A 20,442-nucleotide genomic window follows, 5' to 3' on the forward strand; every position below is an offset into this window, starting at 1 on the left:
CTGTCCTGGAACTCACTCTGTAGACCAGGCTGGTCTCGAACTCAGAAATCCGCCTGCCTCTGCCTCCCAAGTGCTGGGATTAAAGGCGTGCGCCACCACTGCCCAGTTAAAAATGCTGAAGTTTTAAACCTGTGATGAGGTATTCATATGAGCTTCAAGATATAAGAAAGATGTGCTGTTCCTTATGAGAAAAAAACCATGCATTTGATAAGCACATTTGTGCTTTAGTTACAGCATTGCTGGCTGTGAGTTCAGTGTTAGCAAGACAGCTCAGCAGTTAAAGCACCTGTCACTAAACCTGGTAACCTAAGTTCAATCCCTGCAACCTGTGTATTAGTAGAAGCAAAAAAACAACTCCGAAGTTGACCTCTGACCTCCATACAAGCCATGGAATACATACATATACATATACATGTGTGTGTATGTACACATATATATGTATGTATATGTGTATATATGTGTGTATGTATATATATATATATATATATATATATATATATGCATTCCTCCTCCTTACCCTCTTACCCTCTTTTCCACACACGAACATACAAACACACACAAATAAATAAATAAAGTTAAAATTGTCTGTAAGCAGAAACATACAAAAACATTGTTACACAAATGTATGTACTAAATTACATCATTACATGAATGTTACTTTTTGTTCCAACTTAAAACACCAATGTTAATGATGCCATGTAGAGATCAATTAAAAATATGACCAAAAACTCACAGGAAATTAGTCCTATAGTTTCTCTACCAATAATGGCTCCCTGTTCATTAATTCAGGGTTCACAGCAACTTTACAGAACATAATAACTACAGCGAATATGAGAATGGCCGTACTTAGGAAGCAAAAAAAAAAAAAAAATCAGTAAAAAGCATGATGGATTAAATAGGAAGTAAGCAAAAGCATGAATGATCCCACTGTTTCTGAGGTCCACTGCTGTGTGGAATGGATTGGGTGGGGGAAAAGTGGAGAACTTGAGTGTACTTCACACAGATGACGGAGAGTTTCTGTATAGGTGTTAAAGTTGTGATACCCATGAGATCTACACAGAGATGTCAAATAAACTTCATGACTCCAGTATTGTACATGTACAGTCCAAGTATTGACAGAACTTTGAGAGTCACAGATACACTTAAGTGGTATTCAAAGTCTGGGACACATGTCACTCAAAGAGAAAAGAATTAGAGAACAGGGTCCAGACCGAAGTACAGCAAGGAACTCCTTTCCTTCCAAAATAAGCAGGAGGGCTTATTCAAGTCTTTATTTTGGAAGTTTGATTTGTTTAATTTGAAAGCACTTTGTGGAAGAAATTAATCTATTGGTATATATCTAAAATATGACAAATGTTCAAATGACATGGTAAACATAATTTGGAGAAAAGATCTTAAAATTCAGATAAACTTTAATGTTGCAGGGAATTATCCTAAGGAATAATTCATGATGGTAAAGCCAGAAATAATCTTAACATTTGGGGAATGTTTACTCTGACAATATTAATGATATTTTCCTGTGATTTCATCTATAGATTCTAATCTTAGAAATTTCAACCTTTCCAGGGATTTAATAAATGTCCACTTCTATTTCCTTCAAGCTTAAAAAAAAAAAAAAAAAAAAAACCAACCCTAGATTCTTTGCTTTCATTCACTACACCACAAGCTGCTCTTTTTATCCATTTGGTACAATGCTGTCCAGTAGGCTCCTAGAACAGTCTCTGGCATGCCGAGTATGCTCAGTGGATATTGGTTGACTCTTATGCTTTAATCACATAAGACGTATAAGAATGTGGTGTAACACGATATAACTTGTCAGCTTTTCTCTCCTCACTTTGGGGCACCTCCTCCATCATTTGTTGAACAATCTCAGGCAGCAGAGTCTGGCTCACCTAATTTGTCCCACAGATAAGAGATGTCATATGGCCTGCTAGGGGCCAGCCAGGGCTGTATCTCATGGCAGAGCACTTGCTTAAAATGTGGAATACCCTGGGTTTGATCCCAATATTTGGCTGCACTCACAAACACATGCATACACACACATACATGCCCATGCACACATGCACGCATCCTCTCTCTCTCTCTCTCTCTCTCTCTCTCTCTCTCTCTCTCTCTCTCCCTTCCCCCCCACCCCCCCATGATAATACCTGCCTGTGATTCTAGCACTCAGGAACAGGAGGATCTTGAGATCTATGCTAACCTTTGTTACACAGAGTGTGAGGCCAGTATGGGCTACATAGAAAGATCTTGTCTCAAATAAAACAAAAGTTATGCTATACTTGAAGTGAGTGATGTGGTTTGGTTTTGTACTGGGCTCTTCCCATAGAAGACCTAACTTCTATGCCTACCACTTTATCTTTCAAGGAAAGTAACATAAATCTGTCTCTGCCGTTTTAAAATATTCAGACTTTGACTGAAACAAAGTCATTTATGTCTAGAGAAGAACCAATGTATTTACTAATTCCACTTCCTTATCTACAATGGTTGGGAAGTCTCCACTACACAGGCATAACCTGACAATAAAAGGTACCCGTTGGATCTAGGCTGCTTTGTATTGAGCCTTCTGCAGAGAGAGCTGCCTACCTTCCTATGTCATCTGTACAGCTTGCTAACAGTGCAGTCAACCCTGCAGCAATGCCACAGGGATACAGTAAAGTCTTACTATGCAGCAGGCAACCTCTTGTGCTTGATAAGTCTGTGTGCATCAGCTGTTCAAAACTCATCTCCTTGCTGAAAGTGGGCTCATGGCTTGGCTGCCCTGTCCCACACCCCTCCTCCACACCAGCCACTGTACTGTGCTTCACTCTCACTACCTTGTCTGGCTTGGGTATTGAAGAGCATTTATGTTGGGGAGATTAACAATCTAGCACTAATGGTCTTAACTTAGTTATTTCTTCTCTATGAAGAATTCTAGATCCTTACTGTATGCTGTCTGGGCCATTCTAACAAACCTGTGAGGAGGAGAGTGGCCAACACGTCAAGACAAGAGCAGGCTGGTGTCAGTGGACTCAGGTTCAAGCTCTGGCTCTGCTATGACTAGTCAGAGGCTTTGAATACATTATTAAATACTGTCAAGCCTCAATTTCCCCTTCCATAAATTGAGAAAATCACAGAGCTCTTAAACATTAGCTAATAATAATATGTTACTATGTGAATGATGACTGCCCAGTCTGTTCCAGAGTCCCAGGGCCAAACTGCAGACTAGTTGGCTGTGGAAGGCGCGAAGGACATAACCCCTGCAAACACTGACGTGCCAGAGGGGATGGGAAGGTCTATGAGAAGACAGAGGCAGCCTCTGCACATTCCTGAGCCTCTCAGGAAGTCATAGTCACAAAGCAGCAGGACTGCCAGTCCTGCTAATGTCGTGTCGCTCCCACACACATCGAAGACAAATACCTATCTGATTTTAAATGTGCACTGATTCTTCATTAAGAATCCACTCCTCCAAAACAATGACTTTCCACTGGAAATGCAACTGGGGCCTATCACAGACTTTACAAATTAAAACTCTAGGGGCAAGGCCACATGTTTTAACAAGCCCTCTAAGTGACTGATGGTTCTCCAAAATAGTGCCCCACAAAGATACACTTCAGAGAGTTCTATGACATCCCTTAGACCCTCCCACCTACCAGGATAACAAGGAACAAACATGCCCAAGATCCACAGAGCCAGAAGGATAAGTAGGTAGGCAGAGGGGCCCTGTGGGTAGATAATAAGCACTTAAAGTGGAGAGGAAAGATACTGTCAAGGATGAGCAGGAGGGGAGGCCCCAACTGCCAGTGGCCAAAACTCATACAACAAAGTAGCTATCAGATTTACAAGGTCTTCCATGAAGTTTCACTGATGGGAGGAACATGCTGACTATTGGAGCTACCTTAGCAAGTCATAGGACCTGGGTCAGTTTCATGACCCCTGTACTTTATGAAGCAACTCCGAGCATAAGATGAATAGGAGGGAAGGGAGAGAATGAGGAACAGAACATGAGGTGGCACAATTACAGCTGCCATTTGCACAGAGGAAACATTTCAAATAGTCCTCATTACTGAAGTGTTTGGAACACAAGGTGCCTCCCTATTAGCACTGCCTTTAGGCAAGACTCAAAGCACCTAGCACCCCATTCTATGGCTGAGGGGTCTCCAGAACCAAGGGGTGTGCCCATCCATTGGCTGAGAATCCACTATCTATCTCCTACATCCCCAGGGCTGTAGGCTCCCTGTCCATAGGTCTCAAGCCTTCTTAGGGTCTATGGGTATGTACTCCTAGGCCTGACAAGCATCCATTGGACACCCCAAGTCCCAAGAGGAGGTGAGGTGGTTGCAGTTTGGACTCACTAACCAGGAAGACAGAGTGGCATAGGTAATCAGATGCATGCTTGCCCCAGGATCTGCTAATGTCAAAGCAAACCTGTTTGTACTCTCATCAGTGTTAACTAAGGTCTGTGTCCAGAAGTCATTCAGCAGGACAGAAATGCTTCCCAGGCAGGTCAAAACCAACACCAGTGCAAGTGTGCTCACAGGGTCCAGTGGGGTCATATTGTTATTGAAAGCAGTGGCCAGTCTCAAGTTTGTGGTCATGTCAAAGGGCAAGAATGACTCAAAACTGGACCTTAGGAAGGCAAATTTGTTCTAAAAGCTGCTTAATGACTTAAAAGTGTTTTGAGGTTCTGTGAAACTAATCCTGATTACACTGGTCCCTTGCCTGTGATTATCTGTTGTTAATAAGTAGCTCATAGTGACACGCTATAAACTTGTCAGGAAAACATAAGGAATCATCTCCTAACAGAAGACTGAAAATGCTTGAGCTGAGGACCTTGCTCTCCTCAGGAAAGAAAAACACAACCTTTAGGTGCTGGCCTCAGTGCAGTGCTGCAGGCTGGCAGGTACCCCGGGAGACTAGAGGTCAGTAGCTCCCACAAACACTGGGGATAACAGGAAGTGGTTCTGATGAATCCTAGGAACCTAGAAGGTAGGCATTCTAGGCTGTTGTGAGCTTCTGTGCACACTCCACAACTCCACCCCACTCCACCCCAGCCTCCCTAGGCAGCATCCACAGCCTCTTTTTGATCTGGACTTTAGGATCCTCACGTGTCAGAGGTAGAACACTAACTCATGAAGGCCCTACCAGGTTGTACTATGGTCCAAGAAGGCCCTGTACAATGTAAAGAAGCCTACAAAAAGAAGAGAGTCTTAAAAGAATTTTTTAAAACAAAGTTTTACCCAAACCAGCAAGTCTCCCTGATCCTAGATCCCTGCCAGAGGTACAGGAGGAAAGCAAAACAGAAAAAATACTTCTTGAACCTCTGGGTCAGATACTACTGACAAATACTCTCTCTCTGAATGTACTCGTAGACCACTCAGACACCAGCCATCTCCAGAGTACTCACACCTCCTTCCACAGTACCCAGCCTCCTGGCAGGCTCCCCCAAGTTCCCTCCCTCCTCCTATTACATCCAGGCCACTAAAAATCACCTGGTTCAAGTGTCGTTTTGATACTAGTCCCCTTCTCCACACCATAAAATGTCTCTTGAATTGGAACCCCTTTTAAGCTTTTGACAACTGATCCAAAACACTTACTGTCCTCATCTGCTGGTCTGTTTTGTGCTTGCCACTCCAGCCAAGCAAAAATCACTTTGCAAATGAATCCCATTATGCACTCTGCCCATTCACCTTGTTAAGCCAGCACAAGAGCTTTGGCTGTTTCTGTTGTCTTTATAAAAGGAGTACCTCATTTATCCAGCTTCCCTGGAATAGGCTGATGCACAAAATTGATCTACATAAATTAATTTCCCTCCCTACCAGAAACTTAACTCTTTATGTGGCCTTAAATCCTTTGTGGAGTGAGTCATGGTATAATCAAGTGAAACTTTATTTTGACCATTTTCATTTCTGTGATACATTAGACAGCCTTCCCTGTCTCAGTAAGCAGAACATAATGAATATCAATTAATCTTTTCCTTATGATTCAGGTCATACTTAATGAACTACAGTGATCATTCTAGGCTGTCGCTACAGATAGAAATGATTCAAAGTGAAGCAGGCTTCATGTGTGCCTTCTGGAATGACCTTTCACTTTCCCTGGAAAATATTCTCTGAAACAGCCTTCCCACCTGAAGTCCTTGCTCTCAGCATGGATTCTGATGACCGGATTCTTATAACACAGGATGTGGAGGGTAAACTAGCTGTCTTTCTGCAGAATTCCAGGAATCTGAAATCTGGTTTTTGACAGAGTTCTATAAGTTCTTTATTGGAGGGTGGAGAAAAGTGGGAAAAAACAAAACAAAAACAAAAACTTCCTTAACTTGCAACAAACCAGTTTTTCAAATCTTTGTTTTGTGTTATTTTTACAGGCTGTAGGTAAAAGGACCACAAAAATGGACTTCTTAAATGGGATGATGCAAAAATTCTATACAAAACTGGCACTATGGAGTCTGACAAACCCTTGGAAAAGTCACTTTGAAATTGAAGAATAATTCACAGATTGAATAATGAAATATTGGTGTGGAGGGAAATGCCCCATTTTCACTACCAAGCCTTTGTAATCAAGATGTGATCTGTAACTGTGAGGATGAGAGGGGCTGTTTCATCCCATGTTATGAAGTGCTTCGAAGCAATTTCTCACTGCAGCTGGAGAGAACCACCAAGGGAGGGGTGCCTTGTTCTATTATGTATTAGATGGCATTCTTTGTGACAAAGGTTCTTATAATGTCTACACATTAGCACACACAAAAGAGTCTATCAGTCTTAGTTCTATTTAAACATGGCACTTAATTGATTAGAATGTACTAGGGCAAAAGTAGTTAGGCAAGAATCATAAAAGAAAGAATACTAAGTACTTCACTACAGATCTAGTCAGTAGCAGATTCACGGATAAGTGACACCACAAGACTATTTTTTAGTTTTGAAGGCTTGCTACTTTTTTTTGGTAATGGTTTCCCTAAGTTACTATTTTAATAGCAAAGCCATGCATCAGAAAATGACCTGGTGGCAATGAGACTGTCCACTATACTTTGTCCTTTCTACTGGCTCTAGACTGTCATGGAGGACGCCCTCTGAAGTGAGCCTTGTAACCACTACCATAAACACCTGGCTCACTGACTGGTAAAACAGGTATGGGTTTTGCTGACTCAGAATCTATAAAGAATTTGACAGCCTGTCCTTTCTAACCTGGGTGAAGTAATATTACACTGAGTCACAGAGACTCTGTGCACTCTTTTCTTCAACCAAGAGCAATCCGAGTTAGAGATACTTTATATCCTGGGTATTCTGTCTGATCCATAGCAGACACTACCACCCTAAAAGCTGGAAATAGACAGATGAAATTCAAAGGGATGTGTAGAGTAGAGCAGAAGGCAGCATCTTTATTGGGGGTGAAAATGTTAGACAAAAGTATAAAAAAAAATATTCAGCAGGGTACAGGCATGGTGCACACATCTTTAATTCCAGTACTCTGGAGGCAAAGGCAAGTGGATATATCTGTGAGTCTCAGGCCGGCCTGGTCTACTTATATAGTTCCAGGCCAGTCAGGGCTATTAAGTCAGATTCTATCTTTTTTTTTTTAAAGGCTCAGGATCCAATTAAGTGCAAGCAAGTCATGCGCTGTTGTAAAGTATTGCTCAGATGGCATTAAAAAGAAGTCAATGCTACAAATGTTTATAAAGTTCCTACTAAGGTTAAGGAATTGTAAAGCTACAATTGGGAACACAAAGATGAATCAGACATGGCTCTTGCTCTCCAGAAATTTCCCAGGAAGTGAGAATCCTAAAGTCCTTCTCTTGCATGTTTCATACTAATAAGATTATCATTAAAGAACTGCATTTAGATTTGATTACCACCATTTTTCTTAATGGAGAGAAACTAGCGAGTTTACAACAGAGAAAGGAGATATTTCAGAAGCAAAAATAGGCTGGGGGAGGGGGGAGTAAGGAGTCCAAGTATTGTCTTCAAATATATGAAATGTTTTAGAGAAACAAAGTAAAAGAAAACAAGTTGATCAAAAGCAGATGAGATTTATAGCAGGCCCCAGGATCTCTGTGCCATCAGATTCATGAACTACTAGAACTGGTTAATGAGGAATTGCTAATGTTCTCTCCAGAATAACAGCTACCAGTGAGCTGAAGATTCAAGTCAGGGAAGGAGTCCTTGCTAAGGGCAAAGGTCACCTTTCATTCCCAGGAATACCTTTCAGGGCACAGCTGCAGGAAAAAGAGAGGGGGTGTTCTTTCCTCCGTGGCTACAAAGAGACTAGGAAGGCTGCCATCTACTATAGGATTAGACAAAGGCATATCCCCTTAGTCCCCTCCCAGGTGATTCTGCTGAGGGCAGGGAGGCAGCTTTCACTTCTTAGAGGCTCCTGCTCCGAGGGTCTATGTTCCTGACTTAAGGGTACAGCCAGCCTTTTCCCAGAATGACCTCCTCCTGGGAAATAACTACTGTGTGAAGACCCATCTATGTCCCGCCAGTGAGTCCCCACCACATGACTGTCTGGAATACAAGTGAGATGGTGAAGCCAGGAAGGAATTCTCCAACAGGCACTCATGGATGGGAGACCCACTCACAACGCAGCCTTCAACTCTAAATGTAAAAAGCAGTATCCCAGCAAGCATGTGCATGTGAGAACAGTATTTGCACTGATGAGGATACACAATAAAAGTTAAATAATGAAGCCGGGCAGTGATGGCACACACCTTTAATCCCAGCACTTGGGAAGCAGAAGCAGGGATTTCTGAGTTTGAGGCCAGCCTGATCTACAGAGTGAGTTCCAGGACAGCCAGGGTTACACAGAGAAACCCTGTCATGAAAAACCAAAAAAGGAAAAAAAAAAGTTAAATAATGAAAGAGAAAAAAAAGCATCCTCTGCAAAAGAGGTTGTGATATTTAAATAATTTCTAAGGAAATCTGTAATGAGAAGCTTTGAAATTCATTTTAAAAAGTAAGTTCAACTAAAGAAAACATTTCAATGTAAAAGAGAAATTAGGGTCTTCCCTTTGTACCTTAAGAAGACAAGAGTATGTAAGAACTGTCATGCACAAAAACAAACAAAACAAACATTTCATCTGGGTCAGACACACTGCCCAGTGAATCTGTATGAGTTTAAATATTTTGACTTTCACTTCCCCTATTCCTGAACTCCCAGAGGTCAGAGGCCAAGTCTTTGTCATTTCTCTAAACGCAGAACCTGCCATGAGGCCCAGACCACAGCAGAGCCTTTGTGAATGTTTGCTGACTGAGTGCAGGACAGATGCGCCTGGTCTGCCGAGTGAGGGAACAAACAGGGAGTTCAGCGAGTAGAAAGAGCAGAAAGTACATGACCCAAATCGCAGTCTAAGTCATAATCACCATCATCAACCTGCACGCTTCTCAGCCTCTTTTAAAGAAAAAAATAAAGATCTTCCTGTACTCTGGGTTTTCAATTTTCTGGTTTTTTTTTTTTTTTTCCTTTCTCCTTCCACAAAGTATTGTCGCATGAAATGGAGCTATTATGAGTGTGGGCCTTTCAAGTTCGAGCTCTGAGTGGTCACACAAGTATGCTGGCATTATTCTGAAGCCAACCTTTGACTGCAACCCCAAGCAGCTGAATCGTCATACTAAGGCTACCAGAAAACCCTAGCAAAGAACAATAAAAACTGTGCACATGTCCTACGCTCTTGGTCATCAGTACTTTGCTCCATACAAGCCTCAAAGGAAGAACCTTAGCTTTAGCCTTAGCCATAGACTGTTCTCTATGGAAGGAAGAAAGAAAGAAATGAAGGAGCACAAAACATAAAATATGAAGTATGTAAGCAGCCATAACTTACATAAAGCCCCCAGTTTTCTTTGGTGAGAAATTCATGTTTAATTGCCTAGGGAGGCAGCCCCTGACATGTGGCTGGGTAGGAGCCTCTCCTCTGAGAAGAACCAGTAAGGAACTTTTCGGGACTCCTTACCTAGCCTGCCACCTTGTACAGGAATGGGTCCTTGCTAAGGGCAAAGGTCGCCATTCATTCTCAGGGATGCCATCCAGGACACAGCTGCAGCCCCTGAAAGTCTGCCTCACAGGTTGTTTGTACATTTATAACGTAGCACAAAAGTGCTGCTATGGAAGAGACAGTCTCTACTTGAAACCAGCAGAAGCTTGATGGGAATAAAGACTCCGGAAAGGTCACAGAGGAGGAAAAAAATGGTTCTTTCTTCTGTGGCTACGGGGGTTTATTGTTGCTGGTTCCCAAACTAGAAAAGGAATAGCAGGAGATTAATAATTGAAATTGAAGTGTTCCTATTGCTGGTTTTCTAAACTATTTGAGGGTTATGCTTTCCCTAGAGTCATCATGCCTGTAAACAACGAGGAAGACAGAGGGATTTAACACATACTGAGAAAATGCCTACTCCAGGCAGGAACGCTACTAAATAGACTTGGTTCTAACTGTATCCTCACACAATCCAATAGAGGCTAAAAGTTCTGAAAAGTAAAGGCGTAAGCTCATTCAATCCCCACTTTCTCTGATTTGAGTGTCCTGCCATCCTGACCAGTTTCAAAGATAAAACTAATGAGTTTGATTCATTATTCAAATGTAACAACAAGGTAAACAATGGTTATGCTTTCTTATTAACAAATGTGCAACAAAAACACAGGCAAAGATACAAAAGACTACGCATTGTAAAACTCTTTTCAGGGAAGATGATTCCGGATCTTGTTTCTCCATTTGCATCTTGGTGGCCAGGTGTCTTTCGGTCCATCTGATGAGGGACTTCAGCATGCCAGTGTTTACAAGTCTGCATGTGAAAGGTTCTTTGGTTTCCTCCACACTGATCAACAAGCCACATCTCAGGTAAGTGAGACACAGTTAACTTGGAATTTAGGTCTCTCTAATTGGGAATCCAGAGTTACAGACCCCTGTGATTGACCTTTGCATGCCATGCTGAAAAAGCCTTGGTAAGCAAGTTGATGGAGAAATATAATCACAAGGCAAATGTTTAACCTTCTAAGAAAATATCCCCCTTTATTACAAGAAGTTTAACTTGATCAGTATCAAGTCACTGAAAACTAATGTGATATTTATAAGCCAACTCTTAAAAGACAGTACTAGAAGACTGTTACACTTTGCCACTTATTAATTCCTATTATCAAATATGCTTTGTTTCAAAAACAGCACACCTGTCTAGATTTCTACATTCCAGCCTTCACTCGGAATCTGAGTCACACTCCATTTGAGAAATTCCAGCTAAAAAGTCTCATGTGTAATTAGACTTCTGAGAAGAATCATGTGGAACTATTAGGAGAAGAAATCCCTCTTTTGGAGAAGTCTATAAAAAAAGTCCTGTTCATTTAAGTCCATACACACACACACACACACACACACACACACATACGCACGCACGCACGCACCACAGTCCCTGGGTTCTGGTGGAAATATGATAAAAGTCAGGTTCACTGAATCCACAGATTGTCACTGGGGGTTCAAGGGAGAGGTCACTGTAGTGTTGGCCATATTCTGCACTGTGATTGAGCTTTGGTACTGGAAGCATAGACTTTGACTATGGAGGCCATTTCTCTGTCTCATAGCATGCCTAACAGTCTCTCTCAAAAAGACCAGACAGGCCTCAGCTCTGGGCTGAGTAACTCTGGGTTGGTGGGGAAGTAGTGCTGAGCAAGACCGAGGAAAAGAATTCTAAAGATGTAAGAGATGCTCCCAAAGAAGAAAAAAAGCTACAAACAAAAGAACAATTAAGAGAACCCACAGACAAGGCCCAAGGAAACCCAGGATGGAAAGGAGGTGACAAATTAGGTTGCCTGGGATAGAGGAGGGCTGGAAAGTAAAACTCCAAGCAGAGAGAGACCTCTGAATCCCACAGTCCTACAGTGTAACACTTTACACACCTGTAATTCCTTTTCCGACACAATCACTAAAAGAACAATGTCCTAGGACCAACTGTGCTGGGTCTTACTTAGCCCCGGGGGCTAGCCTACATTCCTCATGGATTTCAAATGAAATCAACATAATCAATGAAGTTCCCAGGGTGGCTTTGTTCAAAGTTGACAAAATACATCCCCACCCACCTCCCCAGCCTCCTGGAAGAGGAATTTTTATTCCTCTATTACAGTTGTGAATTCAATGCCAAGTTCTTTCTAAAATGCTCACCCCGAGTGTCCAGCAGAGGGAGTCTCAAGGAGGTACTTAATAAAGAGAAAACTGTTTCATTTTAACACTCTAGACAGTGGGAGCTTTGACTGCAGCCCCCCTCCCCTAGACACAGATGAACAATGAATGCCCGACATGGGCTCTCCTACATGTTCACGTCCCCACTGGCATGTTTCTAGTCTACGTGGTGGAGTGATCCGAAATTTTGTTTTGTTGTGTGGAACGTTTAAATAGACCTTGTGTTCTTCGGAATCAAAGAGGAAAGCCCCTGGAATAACATTTCTCTGTTGCTTTCTAAACAGCCCCTTTGTTTCTAAGAGACTCTGGAAAAAATATTTACAGTCCATAGGTTATTTACAGCCTCGTTATTCAGAGCCTGACTGGTAAGAGAGTCCATGCAGAAACCTAATTCATTTAGAGCCCTGGAACTAATAACAGATTTTCTTTTCAGATAAGTTTTTTTTTTTTTAAATCAGACTCTCCTAACAGAGATAAAACTATTAATGAGATCCCTGTTTCACTCGGCCCAACAGTTCCCTGGGTTTATAGGATTACAATCTCCCCTAGCCCCTCCTCTTGGTTCCTGGCAAACCCGTTTCCCTCTCATTTGCGATTTCATACACAGAATATCTGAACAAAACCGAAAGAAAGCCAGATGGACCCACGCTAAAAGTATGTAAAGGGCTGCTATTTCAATGATTTCACGAGAGAAACATTTTCACGACGAAATAACTGAAAAAATCTGGCACACTTTGGTTGAAAAATACCCGGTACTACAAGCACACAAAACCCCATACAAGTGTAAAAACTTAGTTGATTCCGGCTTGATTTTCTCGCTGCAAGCTGACGGAACTGACTGAAGAGAACCGAAAGAGTGCGCGAGGAGCTGTATCGCCTTACCTTTTCTTTCTTCTAAAGACAGTCAAATGGGAAAAAAATCAGCCAACGCCAGGTGAAGGTGCACAGCACCGATCTACCCAGGCCGAGCCAGAAAACCTTCTTTCGCACACCCTTCCCCGCCCCCCAAAAAAGCCAAACTACATTCTCCCTTCCACACGCCAACTGCGGGGAGATTTTGAGCCTATTTCATTGTTCTGCCTGGGTCTGAAATGGACTTTTCATCTCAACCCTCTCTCATCGCTTGGCCCCTTTCAATCGGATTCCACAGCCACCACCACCACCCCCAAAAAATCGGAGGCTCGGGAAGAATAAAGGAGTGTGGGGTGGGAGTGGAGATGTTTGGAAAAGGGAGCAGAGAGGACGGACAAGTAGAAAGGAGATCGTTTAAAGGTAATGGGGGAGGACCGCATCACCTTCATTTATCACAAATAAACAGAAAGCAGTCACGGATCCGTCTTTTCCCACACGCCGCCCCCATTTCTTTTCTTTGGGCAGCAGCCCACCGGCACACACCCCCCAGCCGCCTTCTCTGCCCTGGAAATAAGATCCTGCTCCAGGCCGGCTCCGGTCCCGTCTGGACCCAGGATGGGGGCACCGGGAAGGGTCGCGAGCCCCCAGGACCAGGGCCCGGGGCTGCGGCCGGGGGCTGCCGGGCGAGGGGCCGCGGGCAGAACAAAGCTACGGGGGCCGCGGCTGGCCGAGCGAGCAGGGGGATCGCGGGCCGGACGCCCCTTACCTTCGTACACGGGGGCCATCGGGGCCGGGGTGTCCGCGGTTCATGGCAACGGAGAAGGGAACGCGGCGCGCGAGCTCGGCCCCCTCAGCCTCAGTGGGAATCTGCCATCTTGAGCCTGTGTCTCCGCTCTCGGCGCAGCCCAGGCCGCCAGCGCCCGCATCACCGCCTCACTTGGCCGGCGCCGGGGGAGGGGGCCGGGCGGGCGCGTCGCCGCCACCGCCGCCGCCGCCGCCGCCGTAGCCGCGGCCCGGGCCCTGCGCGGGGGGCTCGGCCGGCCCGGGGCGGCTAAGGCGCCGAGGCCAAGGGCCGGGCGGGTCCGCGAGGGCGGGAGCCGGGGCGGGCTGCGGCGGCCAGGGCCCGGGCCGGAGCTCAGCTCCGCATGGCTGTGAGGCGGGGGCGCCGGCAAAAGTTGCCCGTGAGGAGCAGGGGGAGGGGGCGGGGGCGGGGCGGCGCGGCCGGGCGCGAGCGGGCGGGCGGGCAAGCGCGAGCGAACGAGCCGGGAAGAGCCCCAGGGAGTCCGCGCGCAATCGAGCGCCGATGGCACGGATGCGAGGCGGGGAGGGCCGAGCCGAAGGGCAGAGCGGGGCGTCGGCGGGGGCCGAGCGCGGCCCGAGGGGAGCCGAGCGGCCGTGCGAGCCGGGCTGGGCGAGAGCGCGGTGCGCTGGCCCGCAGCCGCCGACCGGAGCTCCGCGGTGGAGGCGGCCACAACTTTGTGTGTGCGTGCTTGGGAGTGCGCGCGTGGGTGTGCGCGCGCCGGCCGACCGGGCCGGGGAGCGCGAGCCGCTGCCGCCGACAGCAGTCCCGCTGCCGGGCAAAGTGTCTTCGCCTCAGCGACTACGGGCTCCGTTCTAGCCGACACGCGGGGGAAATGACTAAAGGGAGTGGGCGCGTAGTCCTCCCGGGAGAATGTCGGGGGAGCTCCCTGAACTGCTCGGGGAAAACGCAACGTCAGGATGGACGCCTGATCCCGATGTTTGGAGAGCCCTCTCCTCCATCATCCCGGTGGGAGGGTCCCACCTAGCGGCTCCAGGGTTTTGCTTTTTTTCTGCTCACTCAGGCCGGAGCGAAACGTTCTTTAAACTCTCCTAGCCTGGATCCCTGCCCTGATTTGCCCCTCCAGCTCGCTTCTGAACGTCTGCACGGGATGCCCTGCCTTTGCCTCCAACTTACGAAAACTTGTTGAGTCCTGATATATGAATAGTTCATAAAAGAAATTAAGTGGGTGACAACAAAGCTTCTGAAAAGCCAACAAAATATTAGAATCCAGCAAAAAATATTAGAGCCCATTGCCCTTAGGAAGGTCGACTGTTGTCTTATAAACCCTTTATTTTCAGGTATGAATACTGGACACCTGATGTAAATTGTATTTCCTACCTGTAAATCATAGGTCCAAAACAGTTTAGAAGCTGCCTTAAGGGTGGGGATGTAAAATGATGGCCTCTAACTCTGGAGAACTTTCTTTAAAACAAGCCCATTGTTTTCTTTTTAAGACCAATTTTTTTCTCATTATCTTTCCAGCTTCTGTATCCCGTGCTAATCCACCACCCAAAAATAAAAAACAACTTAGCTCCTGCACAAACGTAGCTGGCTTTGTTACTGGAAAATAAGTTTCACTTCATTTTGGGATGGTCCTTGATGGCCATCTTCTTTGCCTCAATATTTCATATTACATTACACTAGTGCTTTCCTTAATCTAATGTTCTTCACGTTGTAGACTCCTAGGCGACCATTGGTAAGGGGAACCTCAGAGATCATCTAGGCCTGCCTTGCCGATTTGCAGTCCAAGAAGCCCACAACAGTAAAGGATATTATCCAATGATACAAAGTATTGGACCTTAACTTTAGATCTTTAGGCCCCTACGATCTTCCTTCACACTCTTCACTTGTCCCTTTCTATCTCCTTGTAATCTTTAATTGGTTTCCTTAGATTTGTTCATGGCCAGTTGCTCCTAAATACTGCTGTTCTCTCAAATGGAGTGGTTCTGGCCACTCCATGCTCCTACTTCTATCCTCTAAAGACTCACCTTCATCTAGTGCTAAGTCTTTTAGTTCCTTGGCTTTTAGTCAAGACAGACAGGTTCCAACTTACCTCTCCTAGGACATGATTTCAACAAATCACTGCCTCTCCAGCCCGACTGGTTTACCTGTGGTCCTCTGCCAACCTTGCTCATCTATGCCTTTGCCCAAAATGTCACATTCCCACAAGTGGTGTCTTCTCTCTTTAAAGAATTCCTACCTCCCTGCGGGTTGGCTCATTTCCTCCATAAAACAACCTAAATAATGTGAAGAAGACAAACCTGAGTTGAAACCCTAGCTCTCCCACTTGGCAAGTGTATGAACATGGTCTCCTTGTATGACCTCACTGAACCTTGGTTTCTACATCTTAATTATAATAAGAATATTAATATGAATATACGCTCCCCTGCACTCATCAGTTTCTACCCCGCCTTTACCACATAGATATGCAATTGCTTGTTGCTTCCTCTGCCTATTTCCATGCTGGTCAACAGAACTCTCTCCAACCACTCGTGGCACTGAACGTATGATGAAATGCAGCTAGTGACTGAGGAACTAAACATTAATTCTAATAGGCACGGGTGGCTAGTGGCTACCATATTGGGCAGTGTATCTCTAACTATAAGCTCAACGAGGGCAGAAACCACACAGGTCTTACTTAACATCTTATCCCTAGCAACTATTCATTGCCTGATGCATGTAGGCAATGCGTGGTAATGACAACTTATTGTGTCCTCACCTGTATCAGCACAGTGATTAGGAACTTGACTTTAAAAAAAAAAAAAAGTGTTTGATACACTTCTCACCACTGCTTCTGAGATTAGATTCAAGAGAATTTGTTTAAATAATAGGGGTTCAAGAAGAGGTCATGATTACTATTCCAAATACCTCCCCGTGACCAGCCCTACTGATTTTCATCCTTTCTTTCCCTAGGATGATCCTCCTTTTGGTGTAAATATTCTACCCCACACCTGTACTGACAGCTCCTTGGGGCAAGTTTTCCATCAGGCTTGCTAGGATAGCCTTCACCTCAGTACTTGCCCCGGCTAATAATGGCCTCTAACTCCATCCAAGATGCTGGTGCACAGCAGATAATCTGGGTAGTCTTATTCTCTGTTATTCTCTGGAATGCCTCCCAGATAGACAGACACACATGTGTGCATGTGCAAGCATGCACGCAGGCACACACACTATACAATAAAATGAAAGTGGCTTGTGTTATCTGAAAACATCTTGATGTTTCTTCCCATAGGAAAGCAGACACTGTGGTCAAAGAAATGGAGTCTCACGAAAGAAAAGCACCTCCTTTTTAGGCCACTGTGACCAGAGCTGTCCCTTATGGATGCAAAATTTCAGTTGAGGAAACAAACAAACAAACAAACAAAACAGCTGAGCTAGCATTTTTGGTATCAAATAGATGGGAAAACTGTATTGAAGTGAACTTCAATTTTTACAAACCTCCAGGCTGAGGAGTGCTAATCATCTCTTTTCCCTGTAGTGGGCACAGTCAAGTAGGTACTAGGCATAAGCTAACTACAAAGTGCCACTGTGGGAAAGCATGGGAACAGGAAAGATGGTCTGAGATGGTGACCTGTGGAACACCAGTGTCTGAACCATGGGAAGAGGAGAAAGAGTGTCTATGGATGAGAGGGCAGAGAGACAGGTGGACAGTTGGGCAGACAGGCAGGCAGGCAGGCAGGGAGACAGATAGGCAGACAGCAGGGAGACAGGAGAACTACAATGCCTAGAAGAACAAAGGGCAAGATGTGCAGTACTATCTGGTTCTAAGGGCACCATGAGAGAAGATGGAAAGGTCTGATTAGATTCATTTGACAAACACATAAGATGTTTAGAAGAGAAAAAATAAGACAAGAAAACTAGCAAGGAGTTGGTAATCATCTTCTTTTTAAAATACCTTTTCCTTTAAAAAAAAAAGGTGTTTATTTTATTGTATGTGTTTGAGCATTTCCCTTTGTGTGTATGTGTACATTTCAGTTATGCCCAGTACCCAAGGATGTCAGAAGAGGGGGTCTGTGCTGACTAGTTTTATGTCAACTTGACACAAACTAGAGTCATCAGAAGGGAGTCTCAATTGAGAAAATGCCTCCATAGTACCGGACTGTAGACAAACCTCTAGAGTATTTTCTTAATTAGTGATTGATGGGGAGGGCCCAGCCTATGGTGGGTGGTTCTTTCTCTGTCTGGTGGCCTTGAAGATTCTGTGGTGTGTGTTTTCACAACTGTAGACATAAATACAGAATATGTCCTGTAAGCAACTCCCGTTGCTGAAATGAGGCTAAGGCTTGCCCACATTTCTAGCTCCTGAGAGAGTAAAGCTTTGCTTCAATTTGTTGAAAGGTGAATTAAGAAGACATAGCTGTGGGCTGGACAGATAACTCAGTGGTTAAGAGCACTCGCTACTCTTGCAGAGGACCCAGAGTTCTCATTATCCACATTGTAGCTAGAGACCATGCATAACTCTAGTTCCAGGGAGTCTAACCCTGTCTTAGTTAAGGTTACTATTTCTGTTATGAAACATAATGACCAAAAGCAACCCAAAGGCAACTTGGAGAGGAAAGGGTTTATTTCACTCACAGCTCCATACAACAGATCAAAAGGAATGAGGGCAGGAACCCAAGACAGAACAGGGACCAGGAGGCAGGAGCTGATGCAGAGGCCATGGAAGGGTGCTGCTTACATGCTTGCTTCTCATGGCTTGCTCAGCCTGCTTCCTAATATAGAACACAGGACCACCAGCCCAGGGACAGAACCACCCACCATCGGCTGGGCCCTTGCCATCAAACACTAATTAAGTGTTAATTAATCTACAGTCCAATACTATGGAGGCATAAGATACAATATACTAGGGGTGTGGGTCTTGTTATTCCCCCCAAGGTGTTTGGAGCAGGGGATCTGTGTGAGTTACATCTTGTTCTGACTCGGTATCTATTATTCTTGTTTTCCTGACAGCTTCTTATTTCTGAATCCGAGCCTGTGGTCTATCTTGTAGAGATGGGCCTAGAGGAAGCGGGTTATACTCTCAAAAATCACCTCGGTGAGCAAGTGAGATAGCTTCATTTGTAAAGTGCTTGCCTTGCAAGCACAAGGACCTCAGTTAGATCCCTAAAGCCCACAAAGCAAAAGAAGCTGGGTGTGTTAACAGTCATTTGTAATCCAGTCAGGCGGATCCCTAGGGCTCATGGAGCCAACAAACTAGTCTACTTGGTGAATTCCAGTCTGTAACAAGAGAACTATCTCAAAAAGCAAGCAAAGATGGAAAGAAGGTAGGGAGGGCTGGAGAGAGGAAGGGATAGAGGTGTGGAGGGAAAAGAAAAAGTTAAAGTAAGGGAGAAACTTCTGAGGAATGACACCCGAGGTTATCCTCTGGCTTTATACATAGATGTGGGCACACTCACACAGAAACACACAAATCAGACCTCTACTTTGGTCTTGTTTGTCTCTGTTTTCATTTCCAGTATTGTGCCTGTCTCTTTTTCTTTTTATCTTTCCACACATTCTTTATTTCATCTACTCCTCTTTTCTGTTTTGATTCTGTTTTTTTTTTCAAATCATAATATAGCCCAATTTTATTTTTACCATTGTCTTATTAGGTTTTTTTCCCCCTACAGTTATCCTTAATAAATTCATTTATATTTCTGCCTTCAACTGTTGCTTGGTTTCAATGATCTTTTTAAAGAGAGTGGTATTTAATAATGACACTTAAGTGACAAATATCACGCCCACAGAGAATTTTGAAAGAGTAGGCAGTGCATTCAAATGAGCAATAATAGCAGCTATAGCTTTAAGGGCAAAGGGTAGAGCAGAGTGGAGCCTTGGCAGGGCAAAGGGGAGTGACTGTAGGAAAGACACAGCAGCCTCAGAGGACTTGCATGGACAAGGCCGGCCGGGGTGACAGAGGAGCAGCACTCATTTTCTGCTGTTTATAGGAAAAACAAAACAAACAAACAAACAAAAAAGCAAGAAACAAGAAACAGACAGACATCTGGGCAGGGCTGTGGGTAGGGCAAGGTGATGCCCAAAGAGTGTCCAGTTGAAAGGAGCTGAGGAGAACGAAATGACAAAATGTAATTCACCAATGCATGAGAAAGAAGCTGAACCGAAAGGTGCACAGGAAGACAGCGCAGTTTTCCTGGAGGTTGCAGGAATGGTGGGCTGGGGGCATACTCGTCCATAAGAAGTACTTCTGAGAGTTAACAGGCCCGGCAGAGGACTTCCTGTGATGGTGGGAAGGCAGGTTGGAGCCCCTTGCATCCATGCAGCTCCGGCTAAAGTTGGGCACACAGGCAGAGAAGGTACACAGAGACGTTTGAAAGGAGGAAGTAGCAAGAAAAGGAGGCTGAAGAAAGATCTTCCTAAGGCCAGCACATTCTGTTCAATCAAGCCAGCCTGGCCCAGGGTGAACCAGAGGGTCTGAGCAGCACTGTGCATCATGCTTATATTGCAAGTTTCCCCCTGCTGACATGGAGGGCTGGCCCGCGTGGAAGAGGACTGTTGGACTGACACTGACCTACAGTTCTTAGTACAGTTCAATGCAAATCCCAGTGTCCTTCCTCAGTTCCTCCCCTGCTGGATCTCCTAGGCAAAAATCAGTTAGACAGTCATTTTTCTCTGTCACTCTCACTCTCCTCTCCCTGCAAACTGTTTCAAATTTCCC

General features: G+C 44.7%; 1 protein-coding gene across 1 annotated transcript in view; it reads right to left on the reverse strand.

Annotated features, from left to right (window-relative positions):
• Hipk2 (homeodomain interacting protein kinase 2) overlaps positions 1–13,965 on the reverse strand; it is a 187,049-nt gene extending 173,084 nt beyond the window's left edge. The window contains exon 1 of the mRNA XM_029478639.1: positions 13,752–13,965. Coding sequence (XP_029334499.1) covers positions 13,752–13,770 — 19 coding nt within the window. The 5' untranslated portion in view covers positions 13,771–13,965. The remainder of the gene's footprint in view (positions 1–13,751) is intronic.
• Between the last annotated feature and the right edge of the window lie 6,477 nt (positions 13,966–20,442).

This window comes from Mus caroli, chromosome 6 (assembly GCF_900094665.2).
Source record: "Mus caroli chromosome 6, CAROLI_EIJ_v1.1, whole genome shotgun sequence".
NCBI lineage: Eukaryota > Metazoa > Chordata > Mammalia > Rodentia > Muridae > Mus > Mus caroli.